The following is a 21,673-nucleotide window of genomic DNA, read 5'->3' as shown; positions in this document are numbered from 1 at the left end:
TGAAAATGTTCACAAAATCATCTTCATCAAAAAAGCATTTCTTCAATGAACATGTTGTTTATAATCAGAAAAAAAAAGTATGTCCATAAGTGTTTTTCTCCAAAATAAGGCTGCCAAGGAGATGCCAGATTCTTCCAAAAGTAGCCTCAGGTCATAGAAGGTAGAGCCCCTCTTCTTCCGAGAGCTAGAAAGACAGCGCGAGGAATTCAAACTAAGTCCAAGGAAGAACTTCCTGCCTGGCTGCTCTAGACTGGGAAGGATGGGTGAACTTAGCCCTGGAATGTCACCTTCCTCTCTCAGGGTCAGCTGAAGTATTTCCCTGCTTTCAACACCCAGATGCTGGGGATGCCAGAGCGGAAGTCCCAGCTGAGTCCCAGGAATTAGGTGTGTCTTTGAGGCAGTTCTTTCTCATCTCTGGCTCACAGTTTCCTCATCTTTCACATGGGAGGGCCGGGAGGAGGGACCTGAGCTCCCACAGAGCTGGTGGATCCACTAGTCAGTGGAGTTTCTGTTTGGGGTCCTATGGGATGCCAACCCCAGCCTCTTCTCTTCCACCAAATGCAGGAGCCGTCATCAGGGGCTACATGGATGGAGATTTCACCCAGAGGAAAACTAGGCTGGGGTCCCTGAGTGAGAGGACATCTGCTCTGCCCATGAATACACCAAAATGAAGCCTTGCTTCATCCGTCCCCACTGCCACGCCAGCCCAGGCAGAGGGCAGTTCTGCCAGATGTCACTGCAAGTGATCTCACAAAGGTGGGGTGGCCTCTCTCCCCACAGCGACCCAAAAGGGGAGCCTGAGGCTGGCCTCCTTCACCTGCCAGCCTGGGCCAGTTTCTCTGGCAGGAAGCTCCGACCCCAACCCTAATGCTGTCTCCCTTCCTAGGAATCCAGAATGAGCAAAGCCCCCGTGCCAGGCAAAAGTAACTTCCGTCCCTGCCTAAGACGAGGCTGGAACTCTGAGACTGTGGAGAGCCGGGAAAGTGGGGACCTGACTCATGCTTCACCCTGAATACTGTCGGCCAAATTCAGAAACTGTAAGGGTAAAAACAACTTTCTTTGGGGTCTTAGGAATTGCAAGTCGGCAGACCTGAGTTGAGAGCTGTTTGTCAGAGGCACAGGTTCACAGAGCTGATGTCGACGTTCTGAGGAAGGCAGGGAGTTGGGGACGGAAGGGCCGGCGGTGCTCCTGTGTTACAAAGTGGTGAAGCCCCTTTGTGGAAAACTTCTATTAAGTGCTAAGAAACGACGGGGGCTACATGACCAAAGAAGGTAACAAAAGGGTATGTACTTGGTAACAAAGTCCATCAAGCAAGAGTCTGAATCTTTTGCTGTGCATCTTGAGTCTCTGGGCACAATGTTATCACCTGGTCTTTCCCAATATATACTCCAGATGTCTGAGGTCACAGGGTAGAGGTGACCAGCTCTCACAGCTCCAGGTGGCAGCTTGAGACCTGCATAAGTTCCGCTGCCTCCCAAGTCCACTCTCTCCACATTGCTTCCATCGCCATCCCCCTTTTATTTCCCAACACAGGTAGGATCAATTGCAGCTCAGAGAGGGGTCCCAAGACTTGCCAGGACCACAGCCAAGTCAGGGATACAGGCAGAACTGGGTCCAAGTCCCCCCACCCGTAGGATCTGGGCCACCCTGCCTTTAGTTCTTGCACAAGCACCCCTGGCCCTGGGCCCTGGGGCAGAGGGAGGAGCCAGGGTGAGGGAGACCCATGTGACATCATCCACACCCATGTGACATCATCCTCCCTTGACTCAGCTGCTTTGGCGTCCCAGGGTTGCAGGTGCTAATTTGGGAGCCTCTGGGCCCTGACCTTATTGAGTGCCAGCAGCAGAAACATGGGGCTCTGGAGCTTCCTCCTGGTGGCTCTCCTGGCTCTGGGGACTCAGCTGCCTGCTGCCTCTGGCTGGAAGAAGGGAGGTGAGGTGGTTAGATCCCTATTCTCTAGGTCCTGGGTGGTTTCTGCTTCTCTGGGAGAGTAAGGCTTGGTTTGGGGGAGGGCAGGCGATGAGGGGGGTGTGTGTGTGTGTGTGTGTGTGTGTGTGTGTGTGTGTGTGTGGTTCTGGGAGGCTGCATTTTCATTTGTGCACTTTTGGTGTGTGTTTGTATCTCGGCTGGTTTCTCGGTGCTTGTTGGTGCCATCTACGCATCTGAGGATGTACCACAGCACGCCCAAGTCCGCACGTGTTCACTGTAGAACAGCTGCACCGTGTGTGTCTGAGCTGGGGTACCTCTTTGGGGAGGAACCCTTCCAAGTCTGCCACTCCGTGAGTCTTTTCTGCCCCCTCTCCCAGCTCCATTTGTAGAAGGACTTGAGAGTTAAACAGGGAACGTGGCTCGTGGGATCTGGGGTATGTTGGGAGGAACCTCTGACGCTGCCTCTCTTCTCCCTCCTGCACCTCCCATGCCCACTGGCACCCCCAGATGAGGCTGGGGCTGGGGCTGCCTGTTGACAGGGGAGGGAGGTGAGGGTGCTGGAGCGGCTGGACTGGTGCCTCCTGATCTGGGTGAGGCACTGCTCCCTTCTAGTGGAATATAGGTGACCTACATTCACCTGGGCAGCCCTGACCCTGCCTTGGGGGGAGGGGACAGTAATGAGGACAGGTCCCCTCCTGCAGGGGCTCTGGGAGCAATTGCCTGCATCCACTCTGCTCTCTCTAGCCTAAATTATGCCTTCCTTGGAGGCACAGGTCCCTGCCGGGGGAGGGAGCTGATGTGGGAGGAGGGTGCCCAGAGTCCTTGGGTCGAGGAAGGAAGGAGGCTGATGGGCCAAGGCCAGACCCGTCCACTGTGGTTCACGGCCCTCACCACACACCTCCTCTGCAGTGTGTGAGGTGGCACGACATTGATTCCCATTTTGCAGAGGAGGAAACCAAAGCACCGCGGGAAACTGCTTGCCCAAGGTCCAAGACTCTTTGTATCAAAGGTGACATCTGAGTGAGGTCGGGGAGGTCAGAAAGGCTTACCTGCTGACTCCTGTGAAACGGGCTCGTGCCTCTCTCTCAGGAGCACATGGTGCCTTGAAGAGGGTCAGGTACACAGTAGGAGCAGCATAACTGGGTGATCTGGAGGAGGGGCTGAGGGTACCAGGAGGACATGTCCTGATACCTCACCGAGCTGCTAAGAGTGGGAGTTGGCACCAGCAGAGCCCGGGCCAGCTCCAGGCCTCTGGGTGTGGCTATGTGTGATGCGCATGTCTCCCCAGTTCACTGCATCTCGCTCGCCCTTCCCTGGCTCCTCTCCAGGAGACCTCTGCCTCACTCTCAGTGGACAACAGACAGTGGAGGACCGTGGCAGGGGTGAGGGAAGGGAACCTCAGCTTGACGTCTGTGGAAGCCTGGCTGCCTCTGCTTAGGGGAGCCCCTGGCCCTCACTCAACTGTCTGGATGTCTCTGATCCAAAAGCTGGGCGCTCTCCCCAGTGGACAGTAAACGCCTAGTTAAATGTTTTTAGTGGTTATGTGGTGCCGGGAACATCTGGGTCTATAGTTCCACACGTGTGATCGTGAATAGATGTCTGTGGGTGTATATGTCACTGTGCTCGCATGCATGCGTGTGCTGTATATTTACCTGCATAACTGTGCATTATGAGTCTTTCTATATATGTGTGTGTGTGTGTGTGTAGACATATATGTGACAGTATGTTTATAATTCTGACTGTGTATGTCCCATTTCAAATGTACATGTGTGACTGCCTGCATTTATATATGTGTGTGTATTAATATTAAACTATCTTGTGCATGTCTGAATGTGTGTGTGTGCATGTGTTAGGTTGAACCACATAATGTGCTATTTTTTGTAGATCAAAAAAAAGTTGAGTATCCGCAATCCCAGATGGCTAAGCCTACGGTGAATTGTGTATATAGATCTAAGTGTGAACACATCTGTTGACTTGTGTGCTGCTGGCTGAGTCTATGCACCCACAGTGGACGCATCTGGATGACCACCTGCATCGTCACGTTGTTGCTCAGAGTGCGCATGTGTGAACAGGAAGGTCAGGAAGGCAGAGCCTCTGTGGCCGCCCAGAACTGCCACCTGTCTTTGTGCCCTCCAGAATTTAATGCCCAGCTCCACACGGTGGCTTTCGTAGTTCTTCCCATTTGAGATGCCAGCTCTCAGCCCCCTCCCTATCAGTCTGTTCCTATACCCACCCTGGCCCCCCTCAGAGGCTCTGCGGCCTCTGTCCGCTGACCTACCTGCCCCCTCCCCACTCCTGCTTTCCTGCTCTGAGTTCCCTTTGGCCTGAGCACCTCCAGCCTGGGCTTGTGAGTTAAGGCTGAACCCTGGCACCTCAGACAGTCTCCAGGGCCGCTTGGGTGCCCCTCTCCCCTCCCCCTGCCCACCCACCACCAAGAGAAGCTAATCCGAGTAGGGACTCCTTCCCAGGCTCAGCCACCCTTTCTCCAGCAGGGGGCAGCAATTCGATTTAAACAAACTCAGTCTAAGGAGGCATGAAGCTGATTTTGAGCACTCACTGTGTGAGAGGCTACCTACTATGTGCGGCCAACACCCAGGCAGGTCAGAGGGGGAAGGGTGACCCAGGTGACAGAGCCTTGAATCCAGTGCTGTGGGAGCTCCGGAGCCTTTTCTCTGATGCTCGATTGGGTTGAAGACCTGGGTCCAGCCCCATCCCTAGGGCTCAAAAGCACCCAGAGCAGGCCCCAGAGATCAGGGGGAACTGGCCGCAGGAGTCCTGGCCCAGGACTGTGTGGGTCTGGGCCAGTCACTGTCCCTTTCAGACCTTGGTTTCTTCTGCCCAGTGGAGGAAGGTACTGATCTCCAGCCTTCTGTGTGAAACCTGGAGATAGCCAGAAATCCCAGAAGAGGGGTTAGGTGAACTCCAGGACCCCACATCCCACAGCCGCCTGGAGGGGCACCTCCAAGACACTTCATACCTCTGGACCCTGAAGCCACGCCACCTGCCACAGCGACAAGCACGCAATGCAGATGTGGCCATGGTGGTCATGTGACAATGCAGCAGGCTGGCAACAGCCTACGTGCGTGACACCGGGTTCCCTTCAAGTCCTTTCTTTCAAACAGTCACTGAGCCCCAAGTGTTGTGCACCAAATGCTGTGCCAGAGCTCACAGGGAGCACAGCAGGGCAGGCAGGTGACAAGTCCCACTGCCTCCAGCTGATGAGAGGCACAGAGTCCGGGTGGGGCTGGAGAAGCAAGGTCTTCTGAGGATGAAGTGTTTCAGAGATAATGAGTTGACCAGGTGTACTGAGTGGAGGGGACAGCACCAGGCAAAGGTGCAGCCGCAGCAAGAGCCCTGCAGACAGAAGGAGCCTGGAGCCCATCAGGGGCCACTGAGTGGCAGAGCAAGGGGGGTGCACGCCTGTAATCCCAGCAACCTGGGAGGCCGAGGCAGGAGGATTGAAAGTTTGAGGTCAGCCTCAGAAACATAGCAAGACCATCTCAAAACAAAAAGGGGTGGGGATGAGGCTCAGAGGTAAAGTATCTCTGGTCCAATCCCCAGTACTATCCCCAGCCCCCAGAAAAAAAAATGTGGTAGAGGATGAGGCCAGAGAGAAGAGAGGCTAGCCTAGCCATAACTTTATTGGACACAGTGGAGACTTTTAACTGTCTTATTTTCCCTATTGTTTATGCTGCCTGGATCTCCAACCAGCCCTGGGAGAAAAATAGTGATTAAAAATAAATAAATAAACTTCTCAAAGGACGGGCAAGGAGTAGGGGACACCAAATTCAGATGCGATTTCCATAACCTGAGCTGCCTCCAGCTGCAAGATGTGGATGTTCTCTTACAGAGAAGTGGGGGAGCTGCCCGCCCGATGATGGGCCCTGCCTCCTGTCAGTGCCCGATCAGTGCACTGGTGACAGCCAGTGTCCTTCAACCAAGAAGTGCTGCTACCGAGCTTGCTTCCGCCAGTGTGTCCCCAGGGTCTCAGGTCAGTGGCCCCTCCGCCTTGCTGAGCACCAACCCCCAGCCCCAGGTGGGCACCGCAGGCTCACCCCGGCCCCTGTGTTGCAGTGAAGCTGGGGAGCTGCCCCGAGGACCGGCTGCACTGCCTCAGCCCCACCAGGCACATGTGCAGCCAAGACGCCGACTGCATGGGCAGGAAGCGGTGCTGCCGCAGCGCCTGTGGCCGGGACTGCAGAGACCCCATCAGAGGTGCGGCTCCTGGGGACCCGAGGCAGGGCCTTCCCTCTGCCAGCCCAGCTCCGAGGTTTCCTTCCAGTTCAGCAAGTTGAACCGGAGACCTCCCCAGAAGCCAGGGCCTCTGCAGCCAGAACCGGGGAAGTGGATGGGGCAGGAGGAGCCCTGTTAGTATAGCAGAGGAACTGGGGACCCTGGGTTCTCTTCCTGAACTTGCCGCTTCGCATGGACCACATCCTGAAATGGCTCTGGACTCCAGTTTGGCCTTTGGAACGGGACGGGACCTGGGGGGTCCTGCCTTAGTTATAACCAGGGCTGGGCTGGTAGGGTCCGGATGTGGGGACAGAACCCAACGCTCAGAGCTCTGTCATGGACATTGCAGGTTATCCCTTCTTCCTCTCTCCTCAGGCTGATTCTGGCTGAAGACCTACAGTTCTGCAACTCAGGTGGGGTTCCCGGGGACGCTGGCACCCACAGCAACATCCCTCCTGGAGGCAGTTTCAATCTTCCGATTCACTGACCTGCTGTCACCGCCCTGCAACCCATGGCCTCTGGTTTGTCCTCCTGGATGCCAAGGTCCACAGCCTGAAGTCGCAAGCACTCCTCTTCGTCTCCCTAGCACCCGCGGCCACTGCCACACTGAGCTTCCTCGCTTCTGAGTCCCAATCCTCACGTCTCTGTACGTTCTGTTTCCTCCACCAAAACGCCCAACTCAGGCAGGCCTGAGCCCACCTGCAGCCTCCAGATGAAGTCCTCGCAGGATTTTCCAAACGTTGGTCCATTCATATATCTTTTCCCAATTTTTGCCACACCTGCAAACCAGCACGGTGACGTCTCACATGCTGCCTCTACTGTGGACCTCACGTCTTCTTTAAATGACCCACTTTAAACTTATTTCAAAAGAAAACTCGATATCACTGCTATAAACGAGGGGCGCAAGATCACTGGCCACAACTAGAATGTAATTGTGAAAACAAATGCAATGAAAATAGTTCAGGTCCATTAAATTAAATCATGTCCAATAAACCAGATTATTAAACTCGAGCTAGATACGGCCACCCGCCAAGACTGAACGGGAAGCCTGCTCCCTGTCTCTGTTTTAATAAATGGAGATCAGCAAGGGTTAAAGAGATGCCAAAGATGCAGAACTCTAACTGAGACAGCTCCCTGGTGTAATCAGGATCGAAAGAGCAGCACGGTCTCACTCCAAGCCAATGTTGTGCAGTGTGGCATCCAAGTGCTCATTAAGATCATTGTGGATTGCCCCATGTTCAGGGGAGTGTCGCCGGAGCAGCTGGGACGCCAGCTTTATGGTGGCCCTGTCCTCAACCCTGGGCTGGGCTTCCCTGGGGCTGGGCTGGGGTCAGGGCCTGCTGAGGGTTTCTTGTAGGGAGAAGGGTCAGTACGGGGATGACAAGAACATCCCTGAACCCAGACAGTGGGCTTCTGACTGTCTCCCCCCAGGACTTGCCTTGGGAAGGGACAGAGGCAGGCACACTCTCCTGCTGTCTCTGCAGGGCCTCCTCTGCATCCCGCTAGGCTCAGGAGTTGGCTGGTCAACTGTGAGGTGACCCTGGGAATCCTGGGTTTTCTTTCCCTGTTCTCTTGACCTTGAGGTTGAGTCCAGGTGAGCGTCCACCACTCCGGGGCTTCTATTGGTGCTGCTGGAAGGCGGAGAGAACTGCCCTTCCTCATTGCCACCATCCTTCTCCAATGCCTGAATCAGTGACTCAAGGCTGCAAATGCTAATTCTAAGGACGCAGGGCGAGGTCCGGGAGGAGCAGAGAGAGCTCTCTGGGAGTCACCGATTCCATGCAACTTCAGATATTTCTCTGCCTCCCTCTGAGCCTTGTTCTCCTCCTCGGTAACCTCAGGGAGTTAACGCAGATGACATGCAGATGACACACTTGCCCACAACTGCCCCTTCCCTCCCACGGCTTCCCTGGAGGGGGAGTGGACGTCCCTGTCCCAGAGATCTGGGGATTGATAGAAGTGCGTTTGCCTAAGGGGATGGGGTGGAAATGGCAGCCCCCCAGTTTCAAGACGAGGCAGTGTCCTTCTTAGAACTCCTACTCTCTGCCATGAGAAGAGTTCACCCAGAAGCCACGGGTCTCGACATCAGAGACACATGGGCAGGCCTGAACGTGAACAGTCCCAGCCAAGCCTCAAACTTGCACGAGACAGATAAATATTCATGGTGGGAAGCTGTGGAGGTTCAGGGCCTGCCGGTGATAGATCCACTGCAGTAAGAGCCTAATGCAGACACCCATTATTAGTGCCCAGTGAATGGCCACCTTGTGCCTCCCACTTTAAATTGTCCTTTCATTCATTCATCCCGTAACCTGAGGAAGGTGGGCATTGTTATTCCTATTTGACAATGAAGAAGCTGCAGCTTTGAGACAAGTGACTTGCCCAAGACCCCCAGCTGAGAAGTGGATTAAACTGCCCCATGTTCCTTTTTGCAGCGCACCCACCCGGAACCAGGTGTCCTTTGATCATCTCATTAAATCCTCACAGGCAGGATGTTCTGTTTGTATGAGGAAGACTGAGACACAAAGAGATTGACTGGGTCAAGGTCAGAGCCAAACAGTCTTCCCCCAAACCTTGCAGCCTTATTAATTATACTAATTACAGCAGGTCTTTGGAGAGTCCCTCCAACTTTAGTAACCCAGCTTTTACATCTGAAAAATGGGGATCACAAAGCAGGTGAAATGAGCAGGCTCCAATCTGGACAGCAGGGACCCAGGCCTATGGGCACACTGACTTATTGCTTTGCTTTCTTTCCTGAAGGTGACGGGGAGGAGAATTCAGGGGCCCCAACAGGACTCTTGTAGGGGAACTAGCTAAGCCTTGGCTGCGAAGAGCCCCCTGGCTGTCCTGGGACCCTGAGTTCTGCCTGGGGAGTGTCAGGAAGAGGCAAGTCACAGGCTGTGAGGATGCAGAGCCTGCTCAGCGTCCTGGCTAACACTACCTGTTCCATCAGGTCTGTGTCTTGATCTGTGCAATGTGGCTCCATCTTTGGCTACCAAAGTTCAACTCCTTCAGCTCCAAATCCTGTCTCTCTCCACCATCCTTTTGGAAAGCCTCCTGGGAAGCTGCACATCCTGGTCCCTTATGCAGACTCCAACCTCTCTTTCCTCTCTGCCTCATTCAATAAATCTTTGCTGAGCACCTACTACAGGCTGCAGGCCATGCCTTCCTAGAGCTCATGCACTAGTGGATGAGAGAGAGCCCTGGCTGGAGAAACCTCGGAGGCTACAGAGGCCAGGAGGGGCCTAACTCAGCCCCGAAACCAGAGGAAGCTTCCTAAGGGAGAAGATGGCCTACTGCAAAAAATTAGACTCTTCTCTAGTGAAGCCACTATGAATCATTTCTGTTCCTAAGTCAAGTACCCTGGGCCAAGAAAGGGCAGTTGCTCTGGGAAGGGAACAGCATGTGCTAATCCTCTGTGCAATCCTCAGAAGGAAGTGTTGTTTCCATTTCACAAAAGAGAAAGATGAGCATCTCAGAGGAGACCCTGCACAAGGAATTTGGTGGCAGGAATAGGGTTAAAGCCCACGGATTTATTACTTATCACAGGGTAACAGGTATCCCCTGTCGTGGGCTTAAAACACCACCCATTTATTATCTCAGTTTCTCCGCTTCATGAGCTGCAGTCAAGGTGTTGGTCAGGGTGGGACTCTCTCCCCAGCCCTGATGAGGTAGAATCTGCTTTCCAGGTTGGGAGGTTGTTGGCAGAGTTTCAGTTCCTGGAGGACTAATGGCCTGAACACCACATCTCTCGCTGGCTGTCGGCTGGAAGTCACCCTCACCTCCTCGCCTATCCAGCATGGCAACTGGCAACTTGCTTCTCAAAGCCAGCAGAAGTCACCACCTTAAGCCACCTTATTGTGGAAGTGGCAGGCCACCACCTTTGCCTGTTCTGTTCACTAGAATCACTTGGTACCCCAGTGAGGGGTTCCGGAAGGGCATCCCAGGCGCACATCACTGGGAGACGTGGAAGAAGCTGCCCATCCAGGTCCACTTCACCCCCAAACTGTATTTTCTGCCACATCAAGTTTAATCTGTAGGCAAAACTTTATGGGTTCAGACAGCACCCCTGGCAAGGGACTGAAGGAGTCTGGGGGACCGCCCACCCACAGTATACAAAGGGCATTGATACCCTGTTAGCACAGTGACCCACAAAGCCCCTGTCCCCACTTCCGTCACTCACACATGCATCTAAAACTCTGATCACCTCTCAAATGGTAAATGGACGTGATCTGGAGATGAAACAGACCAGAGACCTTCTCTGTCTGGTTACAGAATAGGAAGTCAGCAAGCACCATGCTGTGAACTAGCCATGGGACCATGCGGCAAGGAAGTACACGCCACCTCCAGGATCTGAGATGACAGCCGGCAGACCGTTAGGAGAAAAAGGAGGATCTTAGTTCTATAACCACAACGAATTTGCCAATATGTGAGCTTGGAAGAGACGCTTGAACACAAGTGGAAACTTCAACCCTGGCTGACACTTAGCTTCAGCCTGGTAAGACCCTGAGTAGAGAATCCAGCCAAGCTGGGCCCAGACTCCTGATCTAATAAGACGATGATAAATCTGTATTGTTTGAAGCTACTGAAGTTGTGGCCAATTTTTTACAAAGTGATAAAAAACAGTTCACCGGGTTTTAAAGACTTAGTACAAAAATGAATATCTCATTAATAATTATGATTTTATTTTAAATATTCCAGATACATTGGGTTCAATAAAATATACTTTAAAAATAATTTCACCTGTTTCTTTTTACTTCTTAAAAATGTTGCTATTATAAAGATTTAGTTGCATAGGTGGTCCACCTAGTATCTATTGGACAGGGCTGGCATGGGGGACACAGAGGCTGATCTGACCTTGAGCAAGCCATCATGCTTCTCAAACCTTATAATTCTTCCCTGTGAGACAGGAATAAATAACAGCACCTAACCCACAGGTACATGTGCAGCCTGCATGAGATGAAGCCTGGATTCAGCCCCAAATAGGAGCTCAGCCAGTGTGGGTGATTATCATTGTTATTAATGACAGTATTTGAAGTCTTCCATGAACTTGGTTCCTCTCTTCAGCACCCTCTCCCCAACCAGGCACCAGAAGCCACTCATAGATACCTGAAGATCACACGATGTTTGGGGAGCTCTTTGCCACCCTTCCCCTTGACCCTCACCAGCCCACCCCAAGGCAGGATCAGGACTCCGTGGGCAGGTGAGGATACTGAGCCTCAGGGACAGAAGGATGCTCACAGCCCACCTGCCTGCAGCCACGACTGCAGCCCCCTCAGGCACAGCTTGGGGCTGGGGGAGATGCAGCCACCTTCCCCAACTCCTTAAGTCAGATCCCTGCAGTCCGAGCAAGGGCCCAGTGTCACCTGTCAAATGCAGAACGCGAGAGCCTGTAGTCCCTGCCAAGTTTGTTCCAGGAATAGCTGAGCTAAGTCACCTGAAATATTTCTGGCACATATTAAGCACTCAGTTAATCCAACCATTGTTGCTGCCTGTCCTGGGACCGAGGCCGAACCCCCTTTCTAGGTGGATCTCCATCCCCTACATGACCCATCCTTCGCGGACTCCAGATGGGGGGGATGACCGGCTGTTGGGCCCAGACTCCAGACACCCCCACCCCCCACCGAGTCAGGAATAGAAACCACCGCCTCCGGCCGCGGTCTCCCTCCTCCCCGGCAGCGATCGATGCGGCTGGGACGGAGGAACACAGGCAAGGAGGGGGCCGCGGGGCCTCCGGCTGCAGCGAGGCGGCAGGGCCGCTGGGGCACTGACAGCCCGGGCGCCTCCAGCGCCTCCGCAGCCTCTGTCTGCGCCTTTGGGGACCGACGCGCCAGGCTCCAGAGAGCGGCTGCTGCAGGTAAGGGGCCTTCTTTGGGAAGGGGCGTGGTCCGAGGAAGGTCTTGGGCTGGGAAAGTGGGCGCTGGGAACTGCCTAGGCTTCCTGGTGCCTGAGACTCTCTAGGACACGGCCCAGGGGGGGACTCGGGCTGGCCCTGCTTGCTCATCTGTAAAATGGGGTTTGAGAATTCCCTGTCGGGGTTGGTGTGAAGGGATTTCACGGGAGCACTGGGTGTGGAGCTCAGCAAAGTGACCAGCAAGTAATAGGTGTTCCAAGTAAGTGTCCAGAAAGTCTTGAACCAGAAAGATGCGCAGATCTAGTCAGGGAATATTTGTTGAATTAATTATCCCATTTTATAGAGCAAGAAAGTGAATTCCAGACAGATGAAGGGATTTGCCCCTGACCCTGCATCTAGCGGGTGGTGAAAGTAGATGAGAACTTTTGCCAAACCCAGGCGGAAGAGGTGAGAGTGGAGCTGCAGCACAGGTTTCTTGTGCACCTATTACTGCCAGGGTCTGCACTGTCCACCGGCATCTAGCATCATTGTATCCTCATAGCTTCCCATGGAAAGTATGGTATTTTCCAGTTTGTAGATGGGAAAACTGAAGCTCAGAGCAGGAATGGATCGGCTCAAGGTCAAGAGCTAGTAAGTGGCAGACTCAGAATCTGGACTCAGGTTTGACCTGAGGGAAGGACAAGGGATTAATGTTCATTGAGCACCCACTGTGTTCCAGGGGCTTTGCACACATACTCTGGTAACAGTTCATCCAAAGGGCCATTATCCCCATTCCAGAAATAAGAGAGCAAGCCCAGAGACTGGCCTGAGATTGCACAAGTGCCAGAGGTCAGGGGGGAATCCCAACCCCCTAACACCAAACCCAGGAGGAGTGAGGACACCCAGGCTTTGATGCATACTCAACCCCCAGGAAGCCAGCGTGTTTGAACCCATCATGCAAATGAGATAACCAGGGTCAGGAGGTGAGTCCCAGCCATCAATTCCATTAGAGGCAGGAGTCAGTGGGCAGTGAAGGACCTGCCACTTCCTGAGTATCAACTAAGCCAAACGCTATAATCTACTTTAACCCTTCAGCCATCCTTGGGGGGTAGGCATTGCCCATGAAACTGAGACCCGGAGAAGAAACATCTTATTCAAGGCCCCACGTGCATCAAGGATGGTTTTGCCTGACTCCAGAAGAGGGTCAGAGGCAGATAATTTAATAAACCTCAAAAAAGACATTAAGTCAAGGTAATCATTTTAACCACACTTCCAGGTGGATATTTTTATCTCTATTTGATGAAGGATCAGAAAGGTGATGTAACTTGCCTAAGGTCCCACAAGCGCATCAAGGTTCAATGCTGTCTGCCTTACATGGTCTGATTGGAGATCTCAAATTTAACCCTGTGTTGGAATCACTCCCCGGGTTTTTAAGAACTCAGACTGCTGACCCCCTACCCCAGAGTTTCTGATTCAGCAAATCCAGGGTGGGCTGAGAATCTGCATCCCAGGTGACGCTGATGCTGCAAATCCAGGGAACACTTTGAGAATCCCTGGTCTAAACTGATTTTCCTAACAATCCTAGGTGGCAAGCATTACTACTCCTATTTGCGGAGAAGGAAACCGAGGTTCAGAGTGCTGGCACATCCAGGATCACACTGTAGACCTCTGGTTAGTCCTGGGAAAGAAGACATCCTACGTGAGCGTTCGGCGCATGCCAGACATAATCCTTCAAGGTAGACCTCCCATTTATTTTCCATAGGAGAAAATGAAATGGGAATGGGGAGGGTCCGTGATCTGTCCAAAGTCCTGCAGCCAGGAGGGTGTGGGATATTCAAACTCGGGCCTGACTTGCGTCCAGAGGACACCTGACGTCTACTGATCTCTAACTGCATACCAGGTTCAACCGGGCCTCCAACACCCCGCCTGGTGGAGGGAGCAGGGGATTTTAACCCAGTCTTCCTGGAAAGGAGGCCCTGGGATCTCTCAGTGCGCCCTCCGGTGTCTGCAGGGCGACCCGCTGTAGCCATGGTGAGCGAGTCCTTGGGGCCTGGCACTGGGGTTCCCTGGCGGAGAAGCGACGAGGCTCTGCGCGTGAACGTGGGCGGCGTGCGGCGGCTGTTGAGCGCGCGCGCCCTGGCGCGCTTCCCGGGCACGCGGCTGGGTCGCCTGCAGGCCGCGGCGTCGGAGGAGCAGGCGCTGCGCCTGTGCGACGACTACGACGCGGCGGCGCGCGAGTTCTACTTCGACCGGCACCCGGGCTTCTTCCTGGGCCTGCTGCACTTCTACCGCACCGGCCGCCTGCACGTGCTCGACGAGCTGTGCGTCTTCGCCTTCGGCCAGGAGGCCGACTACTGGGGCCTGGGCGAGAGCGCGCTGGCCACGTGCTGCCGCGCGCGCTACCTGGAGCGGCGCGTGACGAGGCCGCGCGCCTGGGATGAGGACAGCGACACGCCCAGCAGTGTGGACCCGTGCCCCGACGAGATCTCGGACGTGCAGCGCGAGCTGGCGCGCTATGGCGCGGCGCGCTGCGGTCGCCTGCGCCGCCGCCTCTGGCTCACCATGGAGAACCCGGGCTACTCGCTGCCCAGCAAGCTTTTCAGCTGCGTCTCCATCGGCGTGGTGCTGGCCTCCATCGCCGCCATGTGCATCCACAGCCTGCCGGAGTATCAGGCCCGCGAGGCGGCGGCCGCCGTGGCTGCGGTGGCTGCTGGCCGCAGCACGGAAGAAGTGCGCGACGACCCGGTGTTGCGACGCCTGGAGTACTTCTGCATCGCCTGGTTCAGCTTCGAGGTATCGTCGCGCCTTCTTCTGGCGCCCAGCACGCGGAACTTCTTCTGCCACCCGCTCAACCTCATAGACATCGTGTCGGTGCTGCCCTTCTATCTCACGCTGCTGGCTGGCGCAGCGCTCGGTGGCCGGGGCGGCGGGAGCGGCGAGGAGCTAGGCGACCTGGGCAAGGTGGTGCAGGTTTTCCGCCTCATGCGCATCTTCCGGGTACTGAAATTGGCACGCCACTCCACTGGACTGCGCTCCCTGGGCGCCACGCTCAAGGTAGGCCGGGTTGGGGAAGGGGCAGGTGAGTGTGGGTGAGGGTCAGGTTAACAGGTGAATTTGTAAATCTGCCATGTCCATGCGCATCCTGAACCGAGATGCCATCCTTTGGGTCAGGCACAGGGCTAGACGCCAAGTGTATGGCTCAATCTAGTCAGACCTTCCCAATGACCCTGAAAGAAAGGGCTTACTGTTATCTTCATACCCGAGGAGAAAACCGAGGTATGTTTTTGCTTTTTACAAACTGGTCACTTTTGATATATCTGCTAAATATCAAATAATACATAGCACAAAAATATGTAAAGCAGGATGCTTTCTGGGTTCTGGTTAGAGCCTTTCTCCTGGCATTATCAGGAGGCACAGAGTCACAGGTCACCCTTAGTAGGAAAGTGTAGGAATAGCCCAGGAGCTAAAACAAGCACAGACTCGGCATTCAGTGCCAATTTCACATGCATTACTGGTTCAGTACTTAGTATGGCTTCCTCAGGAAGTTGCTGTCCTTTAGTGTTATTTATTGTTTTTCTTTAATGAAGATGCAAGAATGAAGGGTGGCTTTTTTAAGCCTGGTTGCACTTTATTGAGCCCCATCTTCATGCACTGGGGATGAAATTAGTCTTGCTGGGAGAGGGAGGCAATGTGAACAGCTTGCACAAGGCTTGGTGAGAGAACAGGGTGCATGCTGGGAGAGGGAACCCAGGGAACAGGGAGACAAGAAATGAGGTTGATGAGGTAAGCGGGTTTTGAAAAGCATTCTCTTGGCCCACGATTTTCTACTTTATCTCCAAGGGAGCGTGTGAAGGGTTTAAGCAGGGGCAAGTGCTGTCTGTTCTGTGCAGATGTGGAAACTGAGTCTCTAGGAGGTGACAGGACTTGTCAGGAATTCTTCAGTAAGTGGCAGAGCCCAGAGAATAACCCAACCGTGCCCAACTTCCACATGCTCAATCCTAAAGCACCCTCCACCTTTGGCTTAGGGAAGCCTCTTGCATGCTCTCCTGACAGAGCAGCCAGGATACTGGGTGCTGGCAGGTGACCTGGGCAGAATCTGCTCAGGTGCAGAGAATTCTGTTAGCCAGACCCCCTGAGTTCAGCATCTGTTTTGGGAAGATTCTGCCCCTGGGCCCCGCACTGCCTCTACCATGCCAAGAATCAGGGCTTGAAGCTACTCACTGAAGGGTAATGATCTGGCTGTTAGGGTCAAGACCCAGGTGTAGGATGTTCCAGATGGAGCTTTACTGCTCCAGGTGAGGCCCAGGCCAGCAACAGCTTTCTCAACACCTGGGAGCTTGCTGGAAAGGCAGATCTGCTAAATTGGGTTCTGCCTTTTAAACTACGACCCTGAAGGTTCCTCCTCATATTTCAGTTTGAGAAACCTGCTCTAGACTTGGGGCTGGCACTGCTGACGTTTGACGTTAGTTCTTTGTGTTATGAGGGTCTGTCTTGTGCACTGTAGGGGGTTAAGCCCTGGCCTCTACCCATTTGAGACCAATGGCACATCTGACCCATTGTGACAACCAAAATATGTCTCCAGACATTGCCAGATGTCCCTTATGGGACAAAATCACCCTGTTTAAGAACCAGTACCGTAGGGCACCCATGGGTGCTCTAGGGAACTCATCCTCTCAACTTCCCTGAGGGGCAGGAGTGTTTTTGTATGTCAGAAATGTGTGCTTTGAATGAAAAGTTCATGAAACCAGCTCTGCATTGTGAGGCAGAAACTGTGGTTCTGTTGGTTCGACAGCCAGGTAGAAATCACAGCGTTTTTGTCACTGGCCCTTGCCCCCGGAGATCCCTGAGTTAGAAACAGCTTGGCCTCGTGGGCGCCATGGACAGCCTTTGGGCCTGTGTTCCGTCCTGGGGAGCTTCGTGCTTGCTGTAGTTGGAAGATTGTGGTTTGCTCTGTGACTTTGGACCTGCCCCTTCCACTCCTTGGGTCCTAGTTTCCCATCTGCCCGATCCCGGGTCTGAGAGCCCGTCTGGCTGACCCGGGTTCCTGCCTTTTCTTGCAGCACAGCTACCGCGAGGTGGGCATCTTGCTGCTGTACCTGGCCGTGGGGGTGTCTGTGTTCTCCGGCGTGGCCTACACAGCTGAGGAGGAGAACGTGGGCTTTGACACCATCCCCGCCTGCTGGTGGTGGGGCACAGTGAGCATGACCACTGTGGGCTACGGGGACGTGGTGCCTGTGACAGTGGCTGGCAAGCTGGCAGCCTCGGGCTGCATCCTCAGTGGCATCCTGGTGGTGGCGCTCCCTATCACCATCATCTTCAACAAGTTCTCCCACTTCTACCGGCGCCAGAAGGCTCTGGAGGCGGCCGTCCGCAACAGCGGCCACCAAGAGTTTGAGGACTTGCTGAGCAGCGTTGACGGGGTGTCAGAGGCATCGCTGGAGACATCCCGAGAGACCTCTCAGGAGGGACGGTCCACAGACCTGGAGATGCAGGCCCCCCGTGCACCTCCAAACTCTCAGAGTTATTAAAACCAGGATCCGCGTCCCCCCTGCACCCCCAAGTCAGCTGAAACAGAGCGGATTGTTCCCTGTGCAAGCTCTTCGTGAGAGGGAGCCTCTTGGGACCCTTGGCCTGAGAAATGAAACCTGGGCTGCATATCTCCCTCCAAAGGCCTAGGCCAGCACAGTGCCACCTAGATGCTGTGCGCCCACAGAGCCACTTGGACACCTTGATTAACCAGCCTCCCCAGCCAGGAAGCAGGCATGAGCCAGAGGATGAAGCGGAAGGATGGGGACGTTCTGAGCACCTGCCCTGCGCTGGCCCAGTATGTCCCTGTGGTGCGAGATGAGAACTGCCTCACTTCACAGATTAGGAGGCTGAGGTCTGGGGTGGAGTGTCTCACCCAAATGTGGTGGAGTCAGGTGTGAAGTCTGTGTTTGTGGTCGGCCCCCACAAACGTTTCATCCACCCCACTCCTCTGCTCTCACCAGGTTTGATGTGATTTTAGGGGGTCTGGGGTTCCCCAGAGTTCATCCATAGGGTGAGAATGCTCTGTCAGGGAGGGAAAGGAACAGGTGGGATTTGGAGGTAGGAGACCTGGACCTCAGCTGTGGTTCTTTCCTGGGAGCTGAAGGGACTCAGCTCTTGAATGAGTCCTGGGGGAGGGGAAGGGAACTGCCTCCTAAGCCCAGGTGCAGGATTTGCTGAGCAATACCCTCCCGCCTTTCTTCCCAGGGCAGACTTGAGAGCAGATCTGAAGCGGCCCTGGCCTGAGGCCTGAGGCCTAGACTGAGACCCAGCTGTGGACCTACTGTGAGCCAGCTCCTGGTCCTGGCTCGTGACCCAGGGGGAGATGAAAGCCGAGTGGAGCAGAGGAGGCACAGACTTAAAGCCAGCTTAGCTCTGAAATGTCAGAGGCAGGGCTTCCGTGCATGTCCCCATGACGACGGCTGTCCCCTTCTACCCACCACACACACATCCAGCCCTCCTTGAGAAGCCAAGGTAAAAACTTGAGACTCCTGTCTGTCCCAGGGCTAGCTCTGGCCTGTCCTCCTTTGCTGTGGGTAAATCTTTCATACTCCCTTGCCCACTCCTCTCTCCACTTGTGGAGAGAGCTGGGAAGTGTTCTCATGGCCCTTTCCAGACACTGGCTAGAGCGCCATCACTGTACCATCATGGCCACACCGAGCCTCAGGATGGAAGGTATCGTTTGGCTGAACCCAGGCTTGGGGCAGAGGAGGTACTTGGTACATGTTGACCAGATTGACCGATTCCTATAGCCTTTGGACGCCAAGCATTGAGCTGGGAGAAGAAATAGCCAGACAGGGAGAGATTCTGGATGCTCTTGAAAGAGTGTGTGAACAAGACCAAAAAGGAGGCCATTCAACTCTGCTTCCCCTGGCCCCCCTTGATTTTTTTGAGGTTTTAATTTTTATTTATTATTTTGTGGTACTGGGGATTGAATCTAGAGTGTCACACATGCTAGGCAATGCTCTAGCACTGAGCAATGTCCCTAGTCCTTCTTTTTAAAGAAAGGGTCTTACTAAATGCCTGAGGCTGGCCTATAACTTGTGATCCTTCCACGTCAGCCTCCTGAGTAGCTGGGATTACAACATGTGCATCATGCCTGGCAGTTTTTGAGAATTTTTTTTTTTTTAGAATGACCTCCTTGTAGGTTCTTCACTCCCTCATTCAACAGATCTTTATAGGAAGAGTCATGCGCTGGGGGCTTTCCATGTGGCATAGGGACATATTTTGTTCAGCTGAGCATTAATTTTAGCATATTGTAAAAATTTAAATGCCTTTGGGTGAGGCATGCACTCTTTAGTTCCCCATAGCATCTCCCCACCACCGTGGCCCCATATATGGACACATGTTCCCACGATGTGTCACACCCAGAGTAGCTGATTTACTCTACCCACCTGGCCACTGGTTTATTGAGTACAGTTCAAGTGAGAGAATGATGGACAAAATAGATGTCCCTGTACTCAGGAAGCTATGTGTACTAGTGGGGAAGACAGACTAATGCAGCAATCACAAACAGACATGGTAGTAGCTCTAAACCTGCAGGGAATTTCAAGCGTAGGTAAAGCACCGGGGCGTTACCTGAGATCAGCGAAGGCCTTCCCTAGCAGCGATGATCTAGCTGTGATCCAGCCCTCATGACGGTGAATAGCTGGGTTCTGGGGAGAAGTACTCCAAGCCTTGGCGGGGCAGTGTGAGAGCTTGTGTGTCTTACACAGGGCTTGGTACATAGCAGGCTCCCAGCACACACACCCTGGGTCTCCAGATTGGACCAGGACAGGAGCTAGGCTAAAGGGCCTCTTGGGAACTCCCCATGTAGGAGCCCCCCTGCACACGTGCCTCAGTGTCTGGGCCCAGCCATGCTCAGGATGGGGGACAGAGGTTGGAAAGCTGCATGAACTGCTCCTTACGGTCTTGCCTAAGACCCCAAGAATCTGACGGCTTCCAGATTTTCTTACCTCACAAACCAGTCCCTGAAGATGGTGCGGGGATACCTCAGGGATGAAGATTGTGAGATCCTGACACGAGCGCAGCAGCAGTGAGCCACTCTGTGTGTTTGTGAAAACCATTATGCAAATAAAGAGCTGTGCCCAGGGACCCGTTTTTGCTTGTCTAGAGCTGGCTTGCTGGTGTGTCCTCTGAGTGACTGGGGAGGGTGGGCAATATGTGGAGTGACTTGGAATCCACATTCCCTGGTTCCTGCCTTGGATTTGGCAGAGGCCTTGGCTGGAGTTCAGTCAGCCAGAACAGGTTGCAAGTGTCAGGAACTCAGCAGGAATGAACTTGGTCGAAAAGGGCAATCCATTAGAGTAAATTACTACAGTGATCTAACTTGAGTTCTTTGGTTTCAAGCAGCTAAAACAGACTAAGAAAAAAATGAATCTATTGGAAAGTGCATTAGTTTCCAGTGGCTGCCACAGCAAATTACCACAAACTCAACTGCTTAAAACAGCAGAATTTTATTCTCTTACAGTCCTGGAGGCCAGGAATCCAAAATCAGGGTGTTGGTGGGGCCACACTCCCTCCGGGGCTCCAGAGGTGAACCCCCATCTTGCCTCTTCTGGCTTTTGGTTGTGGCTCCAGTCTCTGCCTCTGGCCTCATGTCACCTCACCCTCTAAGTGGGTTTAATCTCCCAGTGCCTCACTCCTCTAAGGACATCTGTTAGGGTCCACTGGGATAATCCAAAATGACTTAATCTCAAGGCCCTTAATTTCATCACTCTTGCCAAAAAGACCTTTTCACAAATAAAGAATCATTCACAGCTTCCAGAGATTTGGATGGGGACACGTTTGGGGTCACCTGTCAGCCCTCTACAGAGCACTGTCTGATAAGGCCTTGGGAAACAGAACAATTGAGGGGAGCTCTGGGGACCTGCTAAGATGGATACTGCCACCCAGACGTCCACCTCCAATCCCCTCCTTCCCTGAGTCACACTGCTCACAATCTAGTCCCAGGAGAGGGGGAGGCCCAGCCTGGTGCCAAGCTTTTCCTTGGAAGGGACGGAGGGCAGAGTACTGGGTTTACAAGGAGCAAAGGCAGTCACCCCCCAAGAAAGGCTATGCGCCATCACCTGGATAAAATAGAGGGCTGCTGATAGGCCAGAGTGGCAGGCATCCCCTAAATCCCACCCCTGGGCTGCCCAACACCCCACTCATACCTTCCGCCCATGCACCCCATTTTACACTTGCTCTAACATAAGGAAATTCTCTTGCATATGCCCGGAAACACACTGATCCTCTCCCTAAAGGGGACGCTCCACGGTCGTATCCTGTTAATGATTCTAGCCCAGAGTTCATCCTTCTACAGTATTCTGTGACATAAGGAATAAATGGCAAGTGTACAGGCCACCGGCAGACTCTGGATGTGAGGCTGGCGGGAAGGGAAAAGACTGTGAGGAGGAAGACACCGTTGCTTCGTCCTCATTCTGTGATGGTCATGAGCCTAAAACTGGCATTTATAGCATCCCTCTGCGCTGGCAGAGCCCTTCCTCAAGAGATGGCCTTCAAGCTAAGGGCTCTAGGTCCATAAGCCCCTCAAGGCTGGTGTTAGGGGATGATCTATCACTCAAGGAGGCTCAAGTCTTGCCAGAGCTGGAGAGTGGGGGTTTGTTTTGCTTTGTTGTTTTATTTCTGCTGTTTTGTTGATTGTTCCCACT

At 53.7% G+C, this 21,673-nt stretch overlaps 3 protein-coding genes across 4 annotated transcripts in view; 2 read left to right on the top strand and 1 right to left on the bottom strand.

Annotated features, from left to right (window-relative positions):
- STK4 (serine/threonine kinase 4) overlaps window positions 1-21,673 on the bottom strand; it is a 153,011-nt gene that overhangs the window by 18,703 nt on the left and 112,635 nt on the right. The window lies entirely within an intron of this gene.
- On the top strand, window positions 1,852-12,536 carry WFDC5 (WAP four-disulfide core domain 5; the record flags this gene model as incomplete). The annotated part of the gene is made up of 5 exons (XM_081288772.1): window positions 1,852-1,933; window positions 5,781-5,921; window positions 6,005-6,145; window positions 11,793-12,017; window positions 12,511-12,536. 5 exons carry the CDS (start codon window positions 1,852-1,854, stop codon window positions 12,534-12,536), a joined length of 615 nt encoding a protein of 204 aa, XP_081144898.1.
- Window positions 11,893-20,112, top strand: KCNS1 (potassium voltage-gated channel modifier subfamily S member 1). 2 transcript variants are annotated; one of them, XM_081290376.1, is made up of 5 exons: window positions 11,893-12,017; window positions 13,089-13,244; window positions 13,579-13,729; window positions 13,894-15,047; window positions 17,054-20,112. In XM_081290376.1, exons 3-5 carry the CDS (start codon window positions 13,708-13,710, stop codon window positions 17,519-17,521), a joined length of 1,644 nt encoding a protein of 547 aa, XP_081146502.1. In that variant the 5' UTR covers window positions 11,893-12,017; window positions 13,089-13,244; window positions 13,579-13,707; the 3' UTR covers window positions 17,522-20,112. The 2 variants fall into 2 exon arrangements, with proteins under 2 accessions (XP_081146502.1, XP_081146503.1); XM_081290377.1 differs by lacking the exon at window positions 11,893-12,017 and having other exon boundaries at window positions 14,005-15,047.

Source organism: Spermophilus citellus (assembly GCF_964194105.1).
Source record: "Spermophilus citellus genome assembly, chromosome: 4".
NCBI lineage: Eukaryota > Metazoa > Chordata > Mammalia > Rodentia > Sciuridae > Spermophilus > Spermophilus citellus.
This window is presented reverse-complemented; position numbering and strand designations above follow the sequence as displayed.

What these genes read in the sequence shown, in the direction of transcription:
- KCNS1 (XM_081290376.1), top strand. Translation starts at nt 13,708, where the DNA reads ATGCCAGACATAATCCTTCAAG. An exon ending in GCCAGACATAATCCTTCAAG is followed by an intron (nt 13,730 to 13,893) that starts GTAGACCTCCCA and finishes ACTGCATACCAG; the next exon opens with GTTCAACCGGGCCTCCAACA. An exon ending in CCCTGGGCGCCACGCTCAAG is followed by an intron (nt 15,048 to 17,053) that starts GTAGGCCGGGTT and finishes CTTTTCTTGCAG; the next exon opens with CACAGCTACCGCGAGGTGGG.